The sequence below is a fragment of the Biomphalaria glabrata genome, chromosome 10 (assembly GCF_947242115.1).
Source record: "Biomphalaria glabrata chromosome 10, xgBioGlab47.1, whole genome shotgun sequence".
Lineage (NCBI taxonomy): Eukaryota > Metazoa > Mollusca > Gastropoda > Planorbidae > Biomphalaria > Biomphalaria glabrata.
In genome coordinates, this window is record NC_074720.1 from 19,914,197 (window position 1) to 19,935,341 (window position 21,145).

General features: G+C 33.4%; 1 protein-coding gene and 1 long non-coding RNA gene across 18 annotated transcripts; both read left to right on the plus strand.

Moving 5' to 3' along the window:
• The first annotated feature begins 997 nt into the window (after positions 1 to 997).
• LOC129928644 (uncharacterized) lies at positions 998 to 4,533 on the plus strand. Of its 8 annotated transcripts, none has more exons than XR_008780104.1 (5): positions 998 to 1,015; positions 2,520 to 2,662; positions 3,071 to 3,170; positions 3,593 to 3,706; positions 4,366 to 4,533. It is a non-coding gene; the product is annotated as an uncharacterized LOC129928644 (long non-coding RNA). The 8 variants fall into 8 exon arrangements; XR_008780102.1 differs by lacking the exon at positions 998 to 1,015 and adding an exon at positions 1,028 to 1,045; XR_008780101.1 differs by lacking the exon at positions 998 to 1,015 and adding an exon at positions 1,097 to 1,228.
• Positions 4,534 to 7,150: 2,617 nt separating this feature from the next.
• On the plus strand, positions 7,151 to 20,216 carry LOC106054350 (FAD synthase-like). 10 transcript variants are annotated; one of them, XM_013210165.2, is made up of 14 exons: positions 7,151 to 7,244; positions 7,657 to 7,973; positions 9,270 to 9,364; positions 10,442 to 10,565; positions 10,901 to 11,013; positions 13,318 to 13,458; positions 13,602 to 13,750; positions 13,989 to 14,077; positions 15,946 to 16,093; positions 16,185 to 16,265; positions 16,478 to 16,576; positions 17,931 to 18,052; positions 18,641 to 18,782; positions 19,769 to 20,216. In XM_013210165.2, exons 2-14 carry the CDS (start codon positions 7,670 to 7,672, stop codon positions 19,905 to 19,907), a joined length of 1,746 nt encoding a protein of 581 aa, XP_013065619.1. In that variant the 5' UTR covers positions 7,151 to 7,244; positions 7,657 to 7,669; the 3' UTR covers positions 19,908 to 20,216. The 10 variants fall into 10 exon arrangements, with proteins under 10 accessions (XP_013065619.1, XP_013065618.1, XP_055900114.1 ...); XM_013210164.2 differs by having other exon boundaries at positions 7,151 to 7,212; XM_056044136.1 differs by having other exon boundaries at positions 7,152 to 7,244; positions 7,742 to 7,973.
• The last annotated feature ends 929 nt before the right edge of the window (positions 20,217 to 21,145 follow it).

Below are 21,145 nucleotides of genomic sequence, written 5' to 3' on the forward strand. Positions count from 1 at the left end.
GGGGTTGGGGTTCACCCCCCCTCCCGAAATAAAATATTTTGTGACTGATTTTTTGCTTTGATTTTGTTTATTTTAGGTGAGATTTTAATACTAAATCATCACTTGCCCCAGCGCAGCCAAGGGGGTTTTGAGTTCAAAACCCATACCAGGGGGTTTTGCAGTTAAATTCCCCTCTTCTATAAAACTAAACAAACAAAAAATAATGCAAACGACAATCCCCAAATTCCAAGAGCATAGCTAAGGAAGATTTTGATTTTAAAATCCCCTCCAAAATTTACTATATAAAACCCCCTTTTCAATATAAAAAGCAAATTACACACTGAAAGTGCTATAAGCGTAGCCATCCCTATAAACAAAGCCCCATCGAAACCATTCTGGCGCGGTGTGGGGTAATAAGGTTTCATTGGGTAGATTGACCTACTTACAAACGCCCCTATAAAAACGTTAACGGATCGGTGTGGGATTTTAGTTATTGGGCCGTTAACGTCTTTCCGCTTTCGTGCCGGTGTGGGATTTTCCCAATCACGCCAGAACCAACATGATGAAATCTTTATTATAACATAAAAAACAATATTATGATGTTTTAAAATGTAGTATTAATCGTCTTAAAGCTAAATGTTGCTTTGAATCCTTTTTGTAAGTAATATTAAGATTTTAAAAAAAATTAATTAGGGTTCTATTGGGGAAATCCCTAACTGGAATAGTGAAGTTTTACCCGTATGGGCCCAATGCAGACTTTTCGTAATCAAATAGTGTGTGTGTGTGTGTGTCTGATTTTTTAATGTGCACACTAAAAAAATATATCTATATCTAGTAATATTTAATCACACATAGAATCTAAAGTTAAAGGAGAACATATTTTTTTTTTTTTTTTTTTTAGATTTAGATTTTTAAAAAAAGTTTTATACATTTTAACATTTTTTTCGACCAATGAAAAAGAAGCATTTATTTCTTTTAAGCTCGCGATATTCGGCACAAACTGGATTATTCAGTCTTCACTCTAGAGCGTACACACGTGGATCAAATTAGAGCTAGATCTAGATCTGTTAAGTTATTAGTTATACTACAAGTTATAGAGCTATATAGTCACTCTAGTCTAGGTCTAGTCAATCTAGACTTTCATTAATATAATAGATCTATTATAAATAATTATATGAGCTGTACTTCTTGATATCAATGCATATGTTCTTCAACTCATGGCAGCAGCCATGGAAATTCAATTGGAATGGTCGTAACTTATAAGTTAGTCTTAAGCCTATCACAAGTACAGATCATCATCAGATGACGAATCTCTAAGTACTCTAACACTACTAACAGATCTAATCTAGATAGTAGATTAGGTCTAGACTTAGAATAGATTTATAGATATATCTAGATAATCTAGAATGCTAAGAATCTAATCTAGATCTAGAGATTCTATAGATCTCTCTAGACTAGAGTTGAGTCTAGACTAGTTTTATTATATATTATAATATCTAATAAGACTAATAGTAGTAATAGGCTACTAGATCTAGTACGATATAATATTATTAATATATATATTATATCTAGACTTGAGACCTATTAAATCTAGATCTAGACGACTTAGACTTAACTTAAGTGATTAACATTCATGCGTTATGACTAGATTTACTGATTTACTATTTAGAATAGATTCTAGATCTAGATTCTAGAATCTACCATGAAATGGCTAATGCATCTGCAGCATAGAATTAGATTTAGTTAAGGACTTACTAGATCTTAAATCTAAATCTACTACCTTTTAACTTTTAGGGCAGAATATTAGATCTAGTCTATATGCCTATCTAGTCACGTAACTGTAAACTAATACTTAGACTTAGGACTTTGGACACTTTGGTATATTAATATAATAATTATTATACTCATAGTACTCATACTCATATATAGATTTTAGTTCTATTCTAATTCAAATATTTTGAGGTTAGAAAAAATTGACCTAGACTTATAAGATATACTAAGACTTAGTAAACTTAGATCTAGATCTAATAAAAGATAGTCTAGAATAGTCTAGATTCTAAAATCTAGTTGTTATTATAAAATTTAGTAGATATAGAATAATATTTAATTAAATATTGTTAATACAAACTAATCTTTAATTTTTTCATACTATAGGCGATAGGTCATTTAGATTAAATAATTCTAGATCTAGTAACTAGTTATAGTCATAGACCTATCATAGTATAGACTTATACTCTTATAATATAGATATTTACTTTGTAGAGACTAATGTACAATATTAGGCCTACACTCCAGATCTTGAAAATCTAGTCTAGAGTTTAGAATGTTTAAATTTATACAAATAAATAAAATCAAACGTTTATATTGGTTTTAAAATCAGATATTGAGATATGTCTAGAAAAATATGTATATATATAGTATATCTATATTAGGGGCCTATATCTAATAGACTAACGCCACTAACGGCTAACCCTATAGCTGCTATAGACTATAGCCCTATATTGACATTGTTTTTGTTTTTTTTTTAAATGTTCCTTCAGAGTTGAAGATATCTACTTGGTAGTCTAAACCTCAAAGGAGCTTAGGGAAGTGATGGCAGTTGCAGGGTATGAACCAGACGACCATGCAGAGACCAACGAGGCGACCAAACAGTCCATCGTGCATACCACATAACCAGGTCCAGGTAGCGTTACATCTTTATTCACCAATACTCAATATATGTTAGATTTTATTTTTTGTAAATTTTAAAGACTCTAGGCTCTATGTAATAGAATTAAATAGATCTATACAGATCTAGAAATTCTAGATCTATAAACTAGACATAGATCTAGATTATATTTAGATCTATCTAGAATATCTAGAGGTCTTAATACTAATTATTATATTATACATTTTTCTACAATTTGATCTAGGATTCATTCTATAGGCTTAGCTAAGGCTTTTTAAAATTTCATTGTGTGGATACTGTTAAAGAAAAAATACAGAGTCTCATCATTAGGCTATAGCAACAGTTTTTCTTATACACCATACTATAAACATTTCAGGATTTGTGTTTATTGTAATTTTATTTTATTTTATTTTTTTTTTTTAGAATGCCAGTTTTCTTTAAGGGCAGCTGACAATAAGAATTGTCTATGTATGCACTACAGATGCTGTTCAATATCTTTTCATGAGGAAGCCTGCTCAAAAAGGTACGAAGAATAAATTTTTCTTTAAGATTACTGATCAGTGACAACCCCCCCCCCCCCCCCCCCATCCCCCCAAACCAAATGAAAATTTTAATGAGATCAAATCGATTAAATAAAAAAAATGTAAAATAAATGTTAATCTTGTGAAACAATGTTCGAGAGCAATATCTTCAGCTTTTTGTAATTTCACTGAGATTTAAGTTCATTATTAATTTGCATAAAAAATTATAATGAACATTTATACAATGAAAATAGGGCCTACATAGAATTGTTTTTGACCTAATGTCATTATATAGCAACAATCCTTCTTGTAAACCTTACCTTAAACATTTTGTGTTTTGCCTCTATTGTAATATTATTTTTTTTTGCATTCTTTAAACATTTTTTATGTTTATATTTATTTATTTATTTATTTTTTTTAACAGATCGCCACATTTTCTTTAGGGGAAGTTGACATTAATCTTTTAGGTTAATAATAACCTATGCATGCAGTACAGATGCTGTTCATCATCTTTTCATAAGCAAGCCTGCTCAAGAAGGTAAGAATTAAATTTTGCTTTTAGATTACCAATCAGCAATCTGAAAGTAAATTGTTAATGGGATGGAATTGATTAAATGTAAATAAAGAAATGCTATCCTAATTTTGAAATATGCTGGTTGTGGGTTTTTTTTTTTTTTTATGTTTTTTTTAAGTTTCACTGTGATAATTGTTTATTTAATTCTAGAATAACTTTTCAGCCAACTTATTTTTAAAATTACCATAGAACTCTAATTACAACAGAATATAGTTGTATTTGAGCCTGTGATAAAGTTAATATAAATAAATTGGACAAAATATAATATTGAATGAATTGAAGCCTAGCTCGATCTAGTCTGCCATTGCACTTTTAGCATAGTCAAATACCAGTGCCACATTTGCTGACACCAATTCATAACATTTAATTTAAGGAGAAGATTGAACTCCAAATTTTGAAATACCATTAATTTTTGTGTTGCTTAATAGGCTTTAGAAGCAACCTAATTTTTGAGCACCGTTTATCATCAAGGGCTGGAAATATAACCATTAAATAGTATGTCCACATAGATAAATGTAAGGTCTTCTGATGTTTAATTGTTAGATTCTTTTTATTATTAATACAGCTTGAAGGTAGTTTTATTACATGACTATAATATTTATTTGTTTGTTTGTTTGTTCCAGCTGCTGCATGGAAGTCAAAATATGAATTATTGCCACCAGTCTTGAAGTCAGCTTGTAAAGAATGCTAAGAATTGAATGAAAATGCTGTCTTGATATCTTGTTTGTGCTGTTATATTTGTCTTTTGTGTTGGTTAATTATTCCATGAATAAAAAATAAAAAAAAGTTAATTGTGTAAGTTTGATTTAAGAATAAATGATCAGAGCATGCAAGTCTTATATAGTACGTTACCAAAAATTGTATTGTTTGATAGTGTTCAAACCCAAAAATGTAATTTAACTTGTCCATTACTTTATAAATATGTTGACATTATAGCTAGATGTATATAGAAATCATGCACTGATTCAATTATTATAATTTCCAAACAATTATGTCAAATAATTCTATTGCTAGATCTAAATCATCAGTGTGAAAGTAGACCTATGTAAAAGGTTAAAAATCTCATACTAAACCATTGAGCTGCATTTGAACAAAAAGGGCATTATAAACAAAAAAATCACTAATGAATTTGTTTTAAACTACAGTATTGAAAAAACATAAAAGATTATTCCTAATTAAGCCATAATTAAATTTAATGACTGAACCATCGGAGACAGTATTTGCATGATAATACCTAATTAAGCCATAATAAATATTTCAGTTACTAAACCATTAGGGCCAGCATTGGACCGATAATGGCACAATAAGGGATATCCCTAATTGAACCCTAATAAATATTTCAGTTACTAAACCATTAGGGCCAGCATCGGACCGATATTGGCACAATAAGGGTTATCCCTAATTGAACCCTAATTAATATTTCAATTACTAAACCATTAGGGCCAGCATTGGACCGATAATGGCACAATAAAGGTTATCCCTAATTGAACCCTAATAAATATTTCAGTTACTAAACCATTCAGGCCAGCATCGGACCGATATTGGCACAATAAGGGTTATCCCTAATTAAACCCCAATGAAAATCTCAGTTACTAAACCATTGGGGCTAGTATGGGCTTGATTAGGGCGCGATTCTGGAAATCCCCAATGAATCCGGAAGTGGGTTTACCCATTCTGGGCCGATATTGGCACGATTAGGGTAGCCCGTATTGGTCCCTTATGGGAACCTAATGACGCCAATGTGCAAACGGTATGCGCGCCCATTAGGGCGCGATTTGGGCTATTTAGGGCTGCAATTAGGGCAAAGGGGGATAACCCTAATTAAAACTGATACTGGGCCGTAATGGGCATGTTTATAGGGATAGGGGTTTTGAGTTTAAACCCCCCTTCAGCCCGGTTTGAAGCTAAAAAACACATATATCTTCAATATTAAAAAAAAAAGCAGCAAATTACACACTCAAAATGCTATGAGCGTAGCCAAAAACGGTTTTGAGTTTAAACCCCCCTTCATCGGGGTTTGATGCTAAAAAATACCTCTTCAATATAAAAAAAAAAGTAAATTAAACACTTAAATTCTTTGAGTTTAGTCAAGCCAAAGGGGGGTTTTGAGTTTAAACCCCCCACCTCTAGATGGCTTTTTTTAAAGTTTAAAACCACTCCAGATGTTTTTGAGTTTAAAATCCCCCTTCAGAGAGTTTTGAGGTTGAAAACCCCCTCTTCAATATTATTCTAAAGCAAACTACACTCACCAAATTCAATGAGCGTAGCTAAATGTGGTTTTGAATTTGTTAAAAAAAACCTCCGAGATTTTTTTAGTTTAAAACCCCACAAGAGATGATTTCGATGATACAACGTCCCTTTTCGATATAAAATCTAAAGCAAACTACAGTCACCTAATTCCAAGAGCGTAGCCAAGAGAGGTTACAAAATTTCTACCAGTGGCCGGACTCCATTAATAAAGTGCAATGGATAGTGATCTGCCGAAATTGAAAAAGACTAAATGTGGCTCAACAAAGATAATATGGCTAAGGCGGATTTTAGGAGTCAGTTATAGAGCTCGGGTCTCAATCAAGGAAATGCTATGCCGAACTGGTAGTCGACCCCTTGGTAAAGATTGTGACAGAGCGTCGCATGAGGTTTGCGCGACATGTATTCCGACAAAATGAATTACGCATAATAAGAGTTGCAATGACATGGAGGTCATTACAAGGAAATCGCAAACAGGAACATCCTAGTACAACTTCATGCCACACTTTCATAGAGGTCTTCAAAGCAGGTGGGAATTAAGAGGCTTCAGACATTGTCAGTGACAGATTTACTGACAGCTTACCGTCCAATGAGCCGAACGGCGCGGGAGGATCTAAGTCTGTAAGAATAGCACAGGTTTTGAAATAAAACTTTTTAATAGCAGAATAATTTGCACTGTAGATACCTCAGAATATGCATTTTTAGGCTTTCAATACCGAAATAGTGCTTGGCGGCGGGGCTTCGCCCCTCGCTGGGGGAGCTCACGGCACCTGAATTGTTGACAACAATTACGGCTTTTAGGCCTAAATCCAGCACAGTGCAATGGGAATACTCTCTAGCACCCCTTAGGTACTTCCTCGGGAGTCTTGTTCTACTATATATTCATTTGGCCTAATCTTTTCCTCTTAGACGTCTTAGACCGTTTCCACCCGGGCGGGTACCGCGTAGCATGAGGGATTTCGTAGACCTGGTTTAGAACTAGATCTATGTAGTCATTTAAATTTAAACAATTTATTTAATTTAAGTCGGAACAGAAATCCGTTTATATTTATTTTAAAGTAGATTTTGATCTAGATATAGATTAGATATCAGTTTAAAATTTGAGAGTCATTGATCACCTTTTAACCTTTGCCAGGTTCAAGGCAATCAAGGGTTATTATTTTATTTTTTATACGACAATAGATCTAGATCTAGATTCTAGTTTAATTTTACTAGTCTTACAAGTAGACTCTATATAGATTCTAGATCTAGATTAGTAGGCTACTGTCAAATTATGTTACAATTCACTTACATATACCTATACTAAACTATACTTATTATATTGACATACTGGATTTACTAGAATCTAGATCTAGTCTCAATAGTAACTCTAGTAAAGTCTAGTAGTTCTCTAGTCTAGAGTGAGTCTAGATATAGAATCTAGATATATCATATAGATATATATTTACCTTTTCTATTTTCTAGCTAGACTAGTATTCAAAAACAACAACAAATATAATTATATTATTATATAGATCTAATATATTAATATTAAATATTATTATTATAATAATTATACAAGACACAACTAGATCTATATATATATGTCATAGTCATACAGTATACAGATACACCCATATATGATAATGATACAGTGACAGTCAATGTTATATTTTACAATTTGAAAGGTGATGAAAACCCATGTCTAACAAAATTAGAAACTCTTGTCATATATCAATATCACGATTTATAACTGTTGCCCAACATATCCAGAAGTGTGGTCGAGATCAAAATTACTCCACAATCACTACAAAAAGATCTATAATTATGGCTGATGATAAAACACCCAGTTCAACCTCACAATTTGACAACTCCACTGTTAATACTACAACATCTAGATCTATATCTAGTTGCAGTTCTGAAAACAGTAACAGTGTGAGAGTTATCACGACTCGAAGAAGCTATAGTATGCCAATGAATGGGCAGAGCACTGCGGGTATTGTGGGTAATTACATTTTTTATAGTATTTACTCCTAGGCCTTTTTAACTAGGAGGCCTACCATGTCCAAATATTAATATAATAATCTAAATCTTGATTATATATTAATTTAACAACAATGAAAAAAAAAACCATTACCATGTTAATTCACCATAGTGTCTAGATAATAAATCTACTACTTTCGAATTCCCCCACTGTTTGTTTTACATTTCAAATGCTCCAGAATTTAAGAGAATTACACCCTAGTCCAAACCTCCAGCAGAACAGTGGGGTATGGTGTCTGGCAGGGCTATAACCCAGCACCATCAAGATGAAAGTCCAGAGCACATACCACATTATCAGGACTATGGGTCTCAGATATGTTCTGCGACCCTTATTAGAGGTATCCAGCTTTCTCTTTCAGAGGTCATCTGCTGCCTCTCTATGCTAGTAAGGGCACAGTGATGTCTAATTTGATCTTTATAGCACTTCCAGGGGCACATCTGTTATGCTTCCATCCTCTCTACAGGATAGGTGTTAAACATAGGGCAGCTGTTGAATGGTTAGTAGTACTTCTACTGCAGTCCACATCATTCTCCAGCAGAACACGGCTATTTGTAAGGTAGTTTTGCAAAACTGTGAAGTTCCCACTTTCAGACCATGTGGTCCCTAGGGCAGATGATGTAAAGGTCATCTATTTCTGTGGCAGTTAATAAGGGTGTCATGTAGCCAGCACAATGACCAACCACCTTTACTTTTCCCTAACTAATGTCAGGTACCCATTAGAGCTGGGTAGACTCAGAGGTGCCCTAAAGATCCCAAAATAAAAAATCCCAGTCTTCACCAGGATTTGTACCAAGGACCCTCCGGTTCAGAAGCCAAGCACTTTAACACTTGGAAACTGTGTCTATTGCAAAACTATAAAATAAGACTCTAATCTTAGAATGTGCAATTTTATTAAAGATCCAATTTTTAAATATATTTTTTTATAAATACATTTATTAAGTGTTAAGTACTGAGCTAGAAATTGTAGTTTTTAATATGAGTCAAGACTACATCTCTAGAAACTAAGGCTTCCCTCCACTAGCATAATGTAAGAAATCTTTGTCTGAGCTGGCTCCAAGCAAATGCAGATTTGTCACACCTGTTATTTTTTTCTCAAAGGCTATGAGTCTCAGACAATTGCAGGACATGGGAAATATAATACAATATGACAGGATTTCCATCCTGCTTTGGATGATTGATAAATATGTGTCTACATTTGATTTTTGGTTTCTCAAACCTTTTGTCTAGTTTATTTTTGTAATTCTTATATACTTCTAGTTATTGGAGATGAGATTCTCAAGGGCCAAACCCTGGACACTAACTCCAATTTTATCTGTAAGAAATTATTCAATATGGGAGTTAAAGTGCAAAAGGTATTATTTTTTTTTTGCATTTTTTCTAAACTTTTAGTTGGTTCATAATTTAAGAATTTAGTTTTCTATTAGTTTAAAAAAAAACAACAAAAAAAACAACAACAACAACAGTTGTTTTAATAGCTAAAGAAAAAATTCCTCTTGAGAAAAATCTCAGGTACAGGTGAATTAAATTTACTCATTTTTTGAATTGCAAATAGAGGTGTTTTTATTAACTGCATAGTGATAAATCTTTCATTACTCACCCAAGCTAATGAAAACTCTCTTATTAGATCTAAGACTGTTGATTAAAAATCCAGCTTGGTTTGCAGCCAAGTACTCTGTCACCATATATATATTTCTATATATATATATATATATATATATATATATATAATATTGTTATATTGTAAGTAGATATAATTCATAAAATATAGAAAAATAAATATTTACTCACATAACAACCATAAGATAGATCTGGTTTTGGTGTGTAGTAAACTTACTTGTCATCATCCAATTCTATATTCACCAGCGAGTCAATTTCTAGTCCTCACCCTGATCTTTAGGCACCTACTTGTTATTATCACATATTAATATAGAAGATAAGATAAGATTAGAATCTCCAGTAGGTCTTTTGATTTCCTCACTATTTCTACAGGCAATAGTAGATCTACTTATTGCCACTACCCTGATCTATAGGGGACAGTCAGGCTATTAGTTTGTTCTCACATTTATACATATTGATGTCCTACATGTTGTCCTCACACACAAAATGAGACTGTTAATGGGGATAAATTGATTAAAAAAAAACAACAACTAATGAACAAAGGAAATAAAAAAAATGAAAATGTGAAAAGACAACAAAATGTTATTTAGGCTGGAACATTATTAAAAGAAACTGAGAAAATATTTTTTTTTGCTTGAAATAAACATATCTTATTTATAATTTTCCCCTTTAAATAAGTAAAATGATGCAAAAATAATTGCTACAAGACTATTAAACATAAATACAAATATATTTGGAGTTTAAGTTTTAATTTGTTAAATTGTTGAAATTGATGAAAGTTTTTTTCTAAGCTGATTTCATTTCTTGTTTAGATCTCTGTCATCTGTGATTCTGTTGACCAGATAGCTAAGGAAGTAGCACACTTCTCCAAAACCTACTCCCATGTCATCACTTCAGGAGGAGTTGGACCAACACACGATGATATGACTTTTGAAGGTTGTTCTTTATATCCCCGATCATGACATGAAATTAGGAAAGACAATTTAAAAAATCCTAATAACCCTCCCAAAACCTTTGTAAATTTGACCTTGCCAATTGTCATGGTCTTATCTGAACTGATTTATTTAAAAGTTAAATGATCTAAATCATGAATCTCTCAGTTAATAGTTGTTGTTTTGTCATTCATGTATATGAAATGCCTATGAAGTAAAGTTTCTTTTAAATGATTTTTATACTACAGAAAAATATTTGTCAATTGTAAATTAAATGAAGCTACATGTTAGTTTTTCTGAGCAGCAAAAGCTTTAGCATTAATTTCTTTACAATTGCAGGTGTTGCAAAAGCATTTGGTCTAAAGACAGAACCTCACCCAGAGCTAGTCCAATTAATCTCAGATTGGTTTCATACCACTGATATGAACTCTGCTGAAATGAAGATGGCTAAGGTGGGGGACACTTTTTTGTAAAGACATACTTTTATATTACAGACATACTTTTATATTACAGACATACTTTTATATTACAGACATACTTTTATATTACTGGATAATAGATATTATTATACATTATTTTAAATTCAGTTTTTATGATTTCTAATAAATATCTAGAGTTGGTTTAATATTTATTGGCATTTGTTTAGTTTAGATTAGTAAGCTAGGCAGTCAAGTGCTTTTTAACTTCACTATAGCTTTATATATGTAATTTACAGAACCACTTTGAAAAATAGAGAAAGCAGAATGTAAAAATTTATTAATTTACATTAGAATGTGTGAGTGGGGGCACGGTGGCTGAGTGGTTAAGCACTTACCTTCTAAACCTGGGGTCCTGAGTTAATAATAATAATTTAATAATAATTTTATTTATAAAGCGCTGTTAACAAACAAAATGGAAATACAAAACTAATCTAAAAAAGTTTTAAACAAGTAGGTCTTAATGTTCTTCTTAAAAGTGGTATAGCATGTTGTCTGTCTGAGATCAATGGGGAGTGAGTTCCAAACCTTTGGTCCGTGCACTGAAAAAGCCTGCAGACCTTAGCTTTTGAGGGAGAAACGTGGCACCACTAAAAGCGTTGAGTCCATTGAGCGTAGGGCTCTCTGGGGGACATATGGATTAATCAGTTCTCTAAGGTACAAGGGCATCTCATTGTTATATATACACTGATGACAAAGTGTGGCAACCTTGTAATCGATTCTCGCTTTCACGGGAAGCCAATGGAGCATGCGCAAGAGCGTAGTAGCAGAATCTTGTCTTGTTTTTCTAAGTACTATTCGTGCGGCGTTGTTCTGTATATGTTGCAGTTTGGCTATTTTGTCATCAGGTATACCTGCTAGCACGGCGTTACAGTAGTCAAGGCGGGAGAGTATGAATGCCACAGCTAGCGTTTTTGTTGACTCCGTTGTTAAATATGGTCGGATCTGGCCTAATCTACGCAGCTGCAGATAAAGACCCTTGCAGAGCTGATTTATGTGTGGGTCGAAAGATAGTGTTGAGTCAAAGAAAACTCCAAGATTCCGCACTACATGGACATAAGGAAGCTGGCAGTTCGTAATAAAAAGAGAATCTGTGCTTTCGACTTTCGAGACGTTGTTACGAGTGCCAATCTTAATTATTTCTGTCTTATCTTCGTTCATCTTGAGCTTATTTTCAACCATCCAATTGCTCACCCTTGCAACGGTACTACTGATTTTCTCTGCCAGATGCGACACCTCTGATGGTACTGAGGAATCGTATAACTGTGAGTCATCGGCAAAGAAATGGTATAGGATGCCGGTTGGCCGTATGACACCGCTGAGTGGATATGTATACATAGTGAACAGTACAGGGCCTAGAACTGATCCCTGGGGTACTCCGTACAAGAGTAAGCTTGTTGATTCTGTTCCGTTAACAACGACACTTTGGGTGCGTTCAGTCAGGTAGGATCCAAGCCATTTTAGGACAATTCCTGTTAAACAAAAGTGGCAGAGAACCTGGCCATCATAATTTCGTGGTCTAGCGTATCAAAGGCTGCGGACAAGTCCAGCATTGAAAGAATTGAGATGTGGCCTTTGTTGGAATTGTGAAGTAAGTCGTTTAGTACTCTGACCACTGCTGTCTCTGTGCTTCGGCACTTCCTATATGCAGATTGAAATTCTTCCAAGAGACAGTACTGTTCAAGATGAGAAAGAATTTGCGCTAACACGATGCGCTCCAGGAGCTTTGACAGGAAGGGAAGATTTGATACTGGGCGATAGTTTTTTAGACATTCCGGGTCAAGACTGGTGAAGGTGGGATTTTAAATTTCAGAATTTTTTAATTAAAGGTGGTTGGTAGTTTTGCTGGCCACATGATAGCCTGCTCATTAACCGATGGCTTAAGAAACAGTTGACCTTAACATTATCAGCCCTAGTTCTGAAAGGGGAATATGTGAGTAATGCATTGTACAATCAAGTAAAAATACCCATGCCCATAGGGAGGTAGTAAAATGTTCATCTATTTCTGAGGCCAACATTTACAAAAGATCTTTTGAGGTTAGTTCTATCAGCTGGACATCACAATGGTTCTGGGTTTGCTGGTTTACCCTGCCTTCCTGCAGGATATTTAGGTTAGGACATAATAATCCTCATTTTTGTCGGAACATTTGAATCTTACAAAAGTAACAAGTCAAGCTATGTTGACAAATTGTCTTAAAATCTAGAATGCAAATTTTCTAGTACTTCTTCCTCATGCAGTGTTAGTTCATTTGAAGAATAGAAGTTTTAATTTTTGAACAGGTTCCTGAAACTGCCACACTTCATTTTGGCTTAGATCCCAAGACTCAGAAACGTTCCAAATACCCACTAGTCTCTGTCAGGAATGTGTACATGTTTCCTGGAGTTCCTAAACTGCTGGAGCAAGCTTTCACAATGCTATCGGTTTGAGCTGTTTTTTTTTTCTTTTTCTTTTATTGAGGTTCAAAATAGGAAAATAACTCTTCTGCAACTCAAAAGCTTAGCTGTCATAAAAAAAGAAAGAAAATGTATTTTACTATTTCAGATTGTAAAACTTTCTTTTATAGCATTTATTTCAAAATCCTGATGTTGAGTTTCATACTGATGAGTTGTTTGTGAATCAAGATGAAGCCTCTATAGCTTCTAACATTAGTCAGGTGGCTGACAGGTACAAAGAAGATGTTGTGATTGGATCATATCCTGATTTGATGAACAGGTAACATTTGGCCTTGACACTGATATTGTCTATGTTTCTGATGAAATAGTATTACATACAATTGTAGAGAGCTAATGAAGTTGGCATTATTTGCTAATGAATAGGTAACATGTGTCCTTGTCTTTTCACTTAATGTCTGTATATAAGGGAGTTAATTCCATACATTTTTCATACGTTTTTCTTTTGCCTATGTTTGGACTATTTCTCACTGTAGTTTATTCTCTTTCATGTTTTATAGCTACTATAAAGTCAAATTGACATTAGAATCTTTAAACCCTAATGCACTTCAAGAAGCAAGAAAAGAACTAGTCAATAAAATGCCCACGGGTGAGTTTGAGATTTATTTCATTAGCAATCTAATACTTAAATGCCAGTACTTGTAAACTTTTTTGTCTAGCCTTATGATTATCATGCTAACTGTAATTGTTCCACATTTTGCCAATGTGAAATAAATTCCATAAACTTTTATTGAGAAGTTGTTAGGTGTGTGTTATGAGCTAAATCTCTTAGAATTTCAGGTTGCCTTTATTTTGTGAACTTTGTTTTTAATGAAATAGTTGTTTTTTTTAGTTCAAGAGTTAGGTACGTTGATATCAAGTTTAGAGATAACAATGAGACTGCATTTGACTTGTGCATTTTTCACATAATAGTGTCAAAATAAATGAATTCAAATGAAGACTGGAACTAAAAAAGGACTATTTGATAAAGAAAAAAAAAGCATTTGAAAGAGCATGTATAATTTTCAGCTAGCTAAATTGAAGCTATTAATTAATGTAATAATTCTCTGACAGTCAAGCCAGATAATAATTTTTTATTTTCTTTTGTGGAGGCAAACTTGTATTCATTTGATAATCATTATAATTGAACCTTTTATTTGACAGTCAAAATGTTTGTCACCTTAGGGAACAAGCTTCTTCTACTACCTCTTCCTCGTTCTCATTATTATGTTGGAGCATTCAGATGACTAGACCAATATACGAGATAAACTGTGCTGTGGTTTCCAACTCAGGGAGCTCTCTATATAGTTTTCTTTTTATAGGGATGTTTTGGGGCCAGTGTCTTGTTCTGGCAGTTTTGAAGGACATGGTCAGCATTCTCTGGTGACACTCCACATGGGCAGATGAAGGAACAAGCAAAAGTCTCATGCTTTTTATTCTTATATTGCTTGTTTCCTTCCATTTCTGTTAACATCGCTATATTGTTTGTAAAGAAGTCAGTCATCTACTAAACATAATCAGTGAGAGGGAGTTAGAGAGAAGGAGTTGTTTGTAGCTTATCTCAGCTCACACTAAAGGCATAAATTGAAAATATTTGACTTTTTCAGCAATGAGCATTTTTTTCTTACAGTTTTACATTACTAATCTTACATTTCAAATGCAACAGCAGATTATGAAATAAAGCAGAAAATATGAAATACTGTTATTTGATGAATCAAATAAATAATAATAATAATGAGGAATGGAGTACTTTGCCACATCCAGTGCAGACATAATTATTTTCTGCAGTGGTCTATTTAGATTTTCTTTTCGCCGTCTTTGTCTGTCTCGGCACTTTTTTTTTGTTGGCCTTCTTTATTCGCGGAGTGGTCATAGAAATGTGATGAAAGCCTGGGCATTAGCTATGGCTGGAATGATGTTGCTTACGCAGCATTTTCCCTTTCTCCATGCTGCTGTCCAAAGGAATGGCAGGTATCCTGTACAGTTTGGATCAGCAGCATTGCAGGTTCACTGGCTCCTAATTTTCGCTCAAGTTTCACTCCTGAAGCCTTTCCCATTTTTGGGTCTAGCCACAAGGCAGCAGAAATTTGGATTCAGATATGTACAATTGATATTGCTTGAAGAGATAGTGGATATAAGCATGCCACTACCTATAAAATGATGGAATGATGTCGCCTACACAGCATTTTCCCCTTCTCAAATAGCCTCAGACAACAAGTCAGAATCCAGGTCTTCACATGAGGCTCAGATATTGGGTACAGCACAACGGCTATCATTGACAGAAGGTGCAAAGGTGAGCAATTGGCACTTATGTCAGTAAGCTTCAGGTAGGAGGGGCTTGTTAGCCTTGGCTGGTTACCCACCTAGGAGAAGCAAAACTCTAATTGCCTTAACAAATGAGTAATAATTAGAAATTCTTGTATGTCGTTGTCATTAAATAGACATCTTCAGTCAACAACACTCTTTCTATATTCACAGGGACTGTGATATCCTATAACAAAGACCCTATGGGATCTGCAGTGAATAGTGTATACAGTATACTAAAAGATACCAACTCAACAGACCATTATATCACATGTGTAAAACATGCAATCCAGACATTAGAAAGTGCTCTTGACAGATATCCGTAAGCCTACTGGATAGTAATAAGACATTTAAAAAATTGTGTATTCATATCGTAGGTGTATCATGTTTAACCTTCTCAATTCATTCTAAAGGTTATCTGATATATGCATTGGTTTCAATGGAGGCAAAGATTGCACTGTTCTGTTGCATTTATTTCATGCTGTCTCTAAAAAGTAAGTGAAGTGGGGAAAACAGATATTATTTATTTATTATGTATTAAAACCTACTTTGCAAATTTTTGCCATCTAACCATTGTAACATTTAAATCATAATGTCAGTTTTACATTGGTTTAACTGTTTAGCACAATTATTCATTCATATAGTAAGAAAATGTTTAACCTCAAATCTTGACACTTCTTACTAACCCATACATTTTTGCATTCAGAAAATATCCAGATTTTCAAGGCCAATTACAAGCACTGTACATTAGGAGTCGTTGCCCGTTTCCTGAGGTAGAAAAATTTGTTCAAATCTCCAGAGATAGGTAATTCACTTTATCTCAGTCTTTTTGCTGATTTTTTTTTTTTTTTTTACTTTTTATCACGACACCACTTTTAAATTTTCATTCTCCAAGTTTTTTATATCGGTTTTTGAAATGAAATGAAAAAAAGAAGAGACATGTATGTATCGAAAGTGTTGCAGATAATATTATATTGTTAGGCTGACTAATGACATAGTACCACAGAGTACAGAGATTTATTAATGTTATTATTATTACATTGTTAATATTCATATGTATTCAATGAACTAATTGTTATGAAGCTATTGTTCAACTGATGTTACTAACTGATTATAATGGTTTTCTAAAGGGCCTCAATGAAGAAACTTAAAGTTAAAGTCTATGTGTTCTTATATGCACTCTATGTGTATAATATGAAACACTGCTTATTTAATGTTGTTTTAAATTATATTCGACTTATATATATACTAAATACATTCTTTCTCTTTTTAATTAAAGGTTAACTCTTTGTTTCCAAATCTATATAGCTTAATTACACACTTAATATACTAATACAAATAGTTTTTAAAACATTTTTAAAAAAAATGACAAAACCGTTTGCATAAATATAAAATAAAATACAGAAAAATTGCTCTACTTTATTAATACACTATCCTGTGTTTTTTACTATTAATAATGAATAGTTGTAAAGTGTATTTTTATTAAAAAACTGCTTCCTTAGTTAATTTTAAAAATTAAACGGTTTGCTATTAGAAAAAAATAGCAATTGCATCAGAGCTTTGTAATACCTAAAGTATCATGATATTAAAATCTTTTCTAGTTTCTGAGATCTAAATGACATGGACCACACAAAACAAGGAAGTATCATGATATCAAAATCTTTTCTAGTTTCTGAGATCTAAATGACATGGACCACACAAAACTAGGAAGTATCATATCAATATCTTTCCTAGTTTATGAAATCTAAATGGCATGGATCACACAAAACTAGGAAGTATCATGATATCAATATCTTTTCTAGTTTCTGAGATCTAAATGACATGGACCACACAAAACTAGTTGCAGCTTTTCCCTTTTCAGGGGGCAGTAAAAAAAACAATACCATTGGCCTAACATTTTTTACTTTTAATATAGCAAAAAGAATTTTTTAAAATTAAGTTTAGTAGAAAGTAATATTTTTTTTTAATGGCTCATACTACTTTTCAGTCTTAATTATGATGATCATTGATAATATAATTTTTAGAAATTTAAATAATTCTTTTATAGACATATCTTTTGTTGTCATTAAACATATAAGAAAATATAATTAAACATAGAATCATATTTGCAAAAGTCATTTGGTTAGTATAATTTGTACTTTTATCTACACTTTCCTAAGGTACAATCTAATGATGATTCATTATGATGGTAGAATCAAAGAATGTTTAGCAACACTTGCTCTTAATCATCCAAACATAAAAGCTGTCATAATGGGCACAAGAAGAACAGATCCATGTGCTAGTAAGTTGAAAAAGCTTAGAAGAGATTCTGCTGTGCTAAAACTACCATTTAAAATGCATTTCTTTGTGTATGGTTTATCTGACATAGATGAACATTTTTAATGTGGCGCTCTCTGTCCTTTGAAACAATTTATGTGCTCATGAAATATCATTCTGGGCCTTACATAAAGGTTTTCTAATGTCTCAAATTTTCTCTCTTGACTTTGTTGGTGTGATCATATGGAATGCTACACATTAAAATTGGTACCAACTTAGTTGCAGAAGGGGAGGGAATACCATGGTTGATAGTTGCAATGCAATTCCATATTTTTCCATTAAGGTTAATTTCTGAAGCTTTAACATGACGCATTGGGATTTGAAATCGTAGAATTTGCCAGTATCCTTTGACTTATCACAAGCTTAAGCCATACAAGTAGGCCAAGTGTGTGTGAGAGACACATGTCATTTACAAGTATTTTATTGACAATGAGAGTGTATGAAATCGAATAAGTATAAATGTCTTAAAACTCACCAAAAATTAAAAGTATACAAAATTATTTGCTTTAATTGGCCTCTTACAAATACTTGGAAAATGTTAATTTTTGTACAGGTCACTTGGAAGAATTCTCAATGACAGATCCTGATTGGCCACAGTTTATGAGAGTCAATCCATTATTAGAATGGCATTATAAGCATGTATGGAGATTTCTTCGAGATCTTTCTCTTCCATATTGTAGCTTGTATGATCGAGGGTAAGCAGTTCAACAATGTTTAAATTCCTAAGAAAATTAGTTGTCAAAATATTTTATTTCTTGAGAAACTTTAATTTAAATGTCAAATTGGCTTGTGGTAAACTTGAGAAGTTTGCCAGAGATATGACTTCATAATGAGGCTTATTATAACTACCAGAAATCGATGCTTATAATCTTTGCCTATCTTGTCTATTTATGTTTATATTTAACTAGGTTAAGTGGCATAAGATTTTTATTATAAGCATGATCTGTGTGTATGGTAAGTAAAGTTCCCCTTTCAGACCTTGCAATGTATAGGGCAGATGATGTAAAGGTCATCTGTTTCTGTGGCCCACGGTTAATGAGAGTGTTATGTGGCCAGCACAACTACCAATCGCCTTTACTTTTCCCTAACCAATGTCAGGCACCCATTAGAGCTGGGGTGTAATCAGAGGCGCCCTAACGATCCTGAAATAAAAAATTCCAGTCTTTACCAGGATTTGAACCCTGGACCTCTTGGTTCAGAAGCCAAGTGCTTTACCACTCAGCTACAGTGCCTCCTGTGTGTACAGTATTTGACTGAAACATGCTGAGTAACCCTGAATAGACTTACTCCAAGTTCTCATACACACAGCTAATTTTTCTTTAGAAACATTGTCCACTATCATAGAAATGTCTTGTAAGTACCTTCAGCATGGCTGTCAAGGGCCAGAGAACACCAGGTTAAAAGGATACTCTGTACCCATTTTATCCTGTGTAGGTTGGTATTACAGGGTTTAGTAAAGCTTAATTAAAATATATTGATCATAATTTTCAGATGATTTGTTATATTTTATTCTGAATGCCAGCCACATTCTAAGGAATTCCCAAATAATCTGAACCATTGACATTTTGAAATGTATTTGTTCAATACTTTGACTGAGTTTATTTATCTCCACAAGTATCCCAGCTTCACAGACTGCAAAAGTGTGATAAACTTAAGGACTTTTTTTGTTTCTTTTTACAAGGTACACATCCTTGGGTAGCATGGACAATACCCACCCCAATCCACTGTTACAATATGTGGATGCAAGAGGAGTGCTCACATACAAGCCTGCTCATGTTTTGGAGAATGGGGAACATGAAAGAGATGGCAGGAACAAATAAAGACAATTTAATCAACATTCAATAAGCAGGGCACCATTCCCTCAACAGTGTATGCTCTAGAAAACATTTTTATCTATAATTGTTTTAAACTATTAGTGTAATAGTTGTATATACGCTGATTGTAATTTATAATGTTTATTACAGACAACAAAAAAGTTGTTGTGATGTGTTGTTAAGGGAGACTACTCATGTCAAAATCAAAATATTTTTTTTTGCTCAACACATGAACATTATAAAAACCCATATAGACATAGCAAGCTTTATTCAAACATTTGGAATTTTCTTTAATAAAAAAGTCTGAAATTTAAATCGTTCCTTTAAATTTTGCCTTGGAGTAGAGTTAGAATTTATTTCATTGTTTTTATGAGTCTATCATAGACTATACTATATCTAAGTGATGCCCAAAATACGGCCCGAGGGCCAGATCACGTGGTTCCATCCGGCCTGCCGAAACGTCGGCACAAAGTGTAAAAAATCCATTGTCCAAATAATAAATTTAAAAAATATCTTTCCATTCGTAGAGTAAATCGATAATAAGCCAACATATTTGTTTTATAAAAAAGAGTGTCTCTTTTTAAAGAACATAACATTAAAGAGCTTTAGGAAATCAAACAAATAAGGCAACATTCTTGGTTTGAGACGCTATAGTTAGATTACACATAAATGGAGGATTGATGAGATTATGTACCTAAATTAGAAGAAAATGAGTCGCATTTATGTCCATTTTCTCTTGCCGCTGATGAGTCTACCGACATATCTGATACCTCTCAAATATATGGTATTTATTTGCAATAAAAACAACAGTTTTGAAATCAGAAAATTTGTAGCTATTCGGAGCTTGCATGGATCGCCAGTGGCGAAGCACTGACAAAAAAGTTTCAACCATAACAGAGAATCTTTTTCCCTTGGAGAAATTAGTGGGAGTGACTACTGATGGTGCCAAAACTATGGTTGACAACAATAGTTTTTAGAAGTCAAATGGAACCGAGCCTCTGTGCTCTCGTTGAATTACTCACCAATAAAATCTATGGACCATGTGATGATGATCGTGTTCATGATGAACATTATTCGTCGTATCTAAAATCCATCTGCGGCCAATGTGTCAATTGCCCAGATAAAGCTACACATGAAACTGATAGACTTACAAACTAGACATCCTTGCTTGATGAATTTCAAGTGATGCAGACTATTGATTTCTACTCTGTGTTTCTTGCATAAACTTTTCGAAATCTCCGAAA

Coding starts and splice junctions, on each gene's coding strand:
- LOC106054350 (XM_013210165.2), top strand. CDS start 7,670: ATGTCTAACAAAATTAGAAACTCTTGTCATATATCAATATCACGATTT. Junction 11,014..13,317: donor CTGAAATGAAGATGGCTAAG/GTGGGGGACACT, acceptor ATTTTTGAACAG/GTTCCTGAAACTGCCACACT. Junction 16,094..16,184: donor AGTGCTCTTGACAGATATCC/GTAAGCCTACTG, acceptor TTCATTCTAAAG/GTTATCTGATATATGCATTG.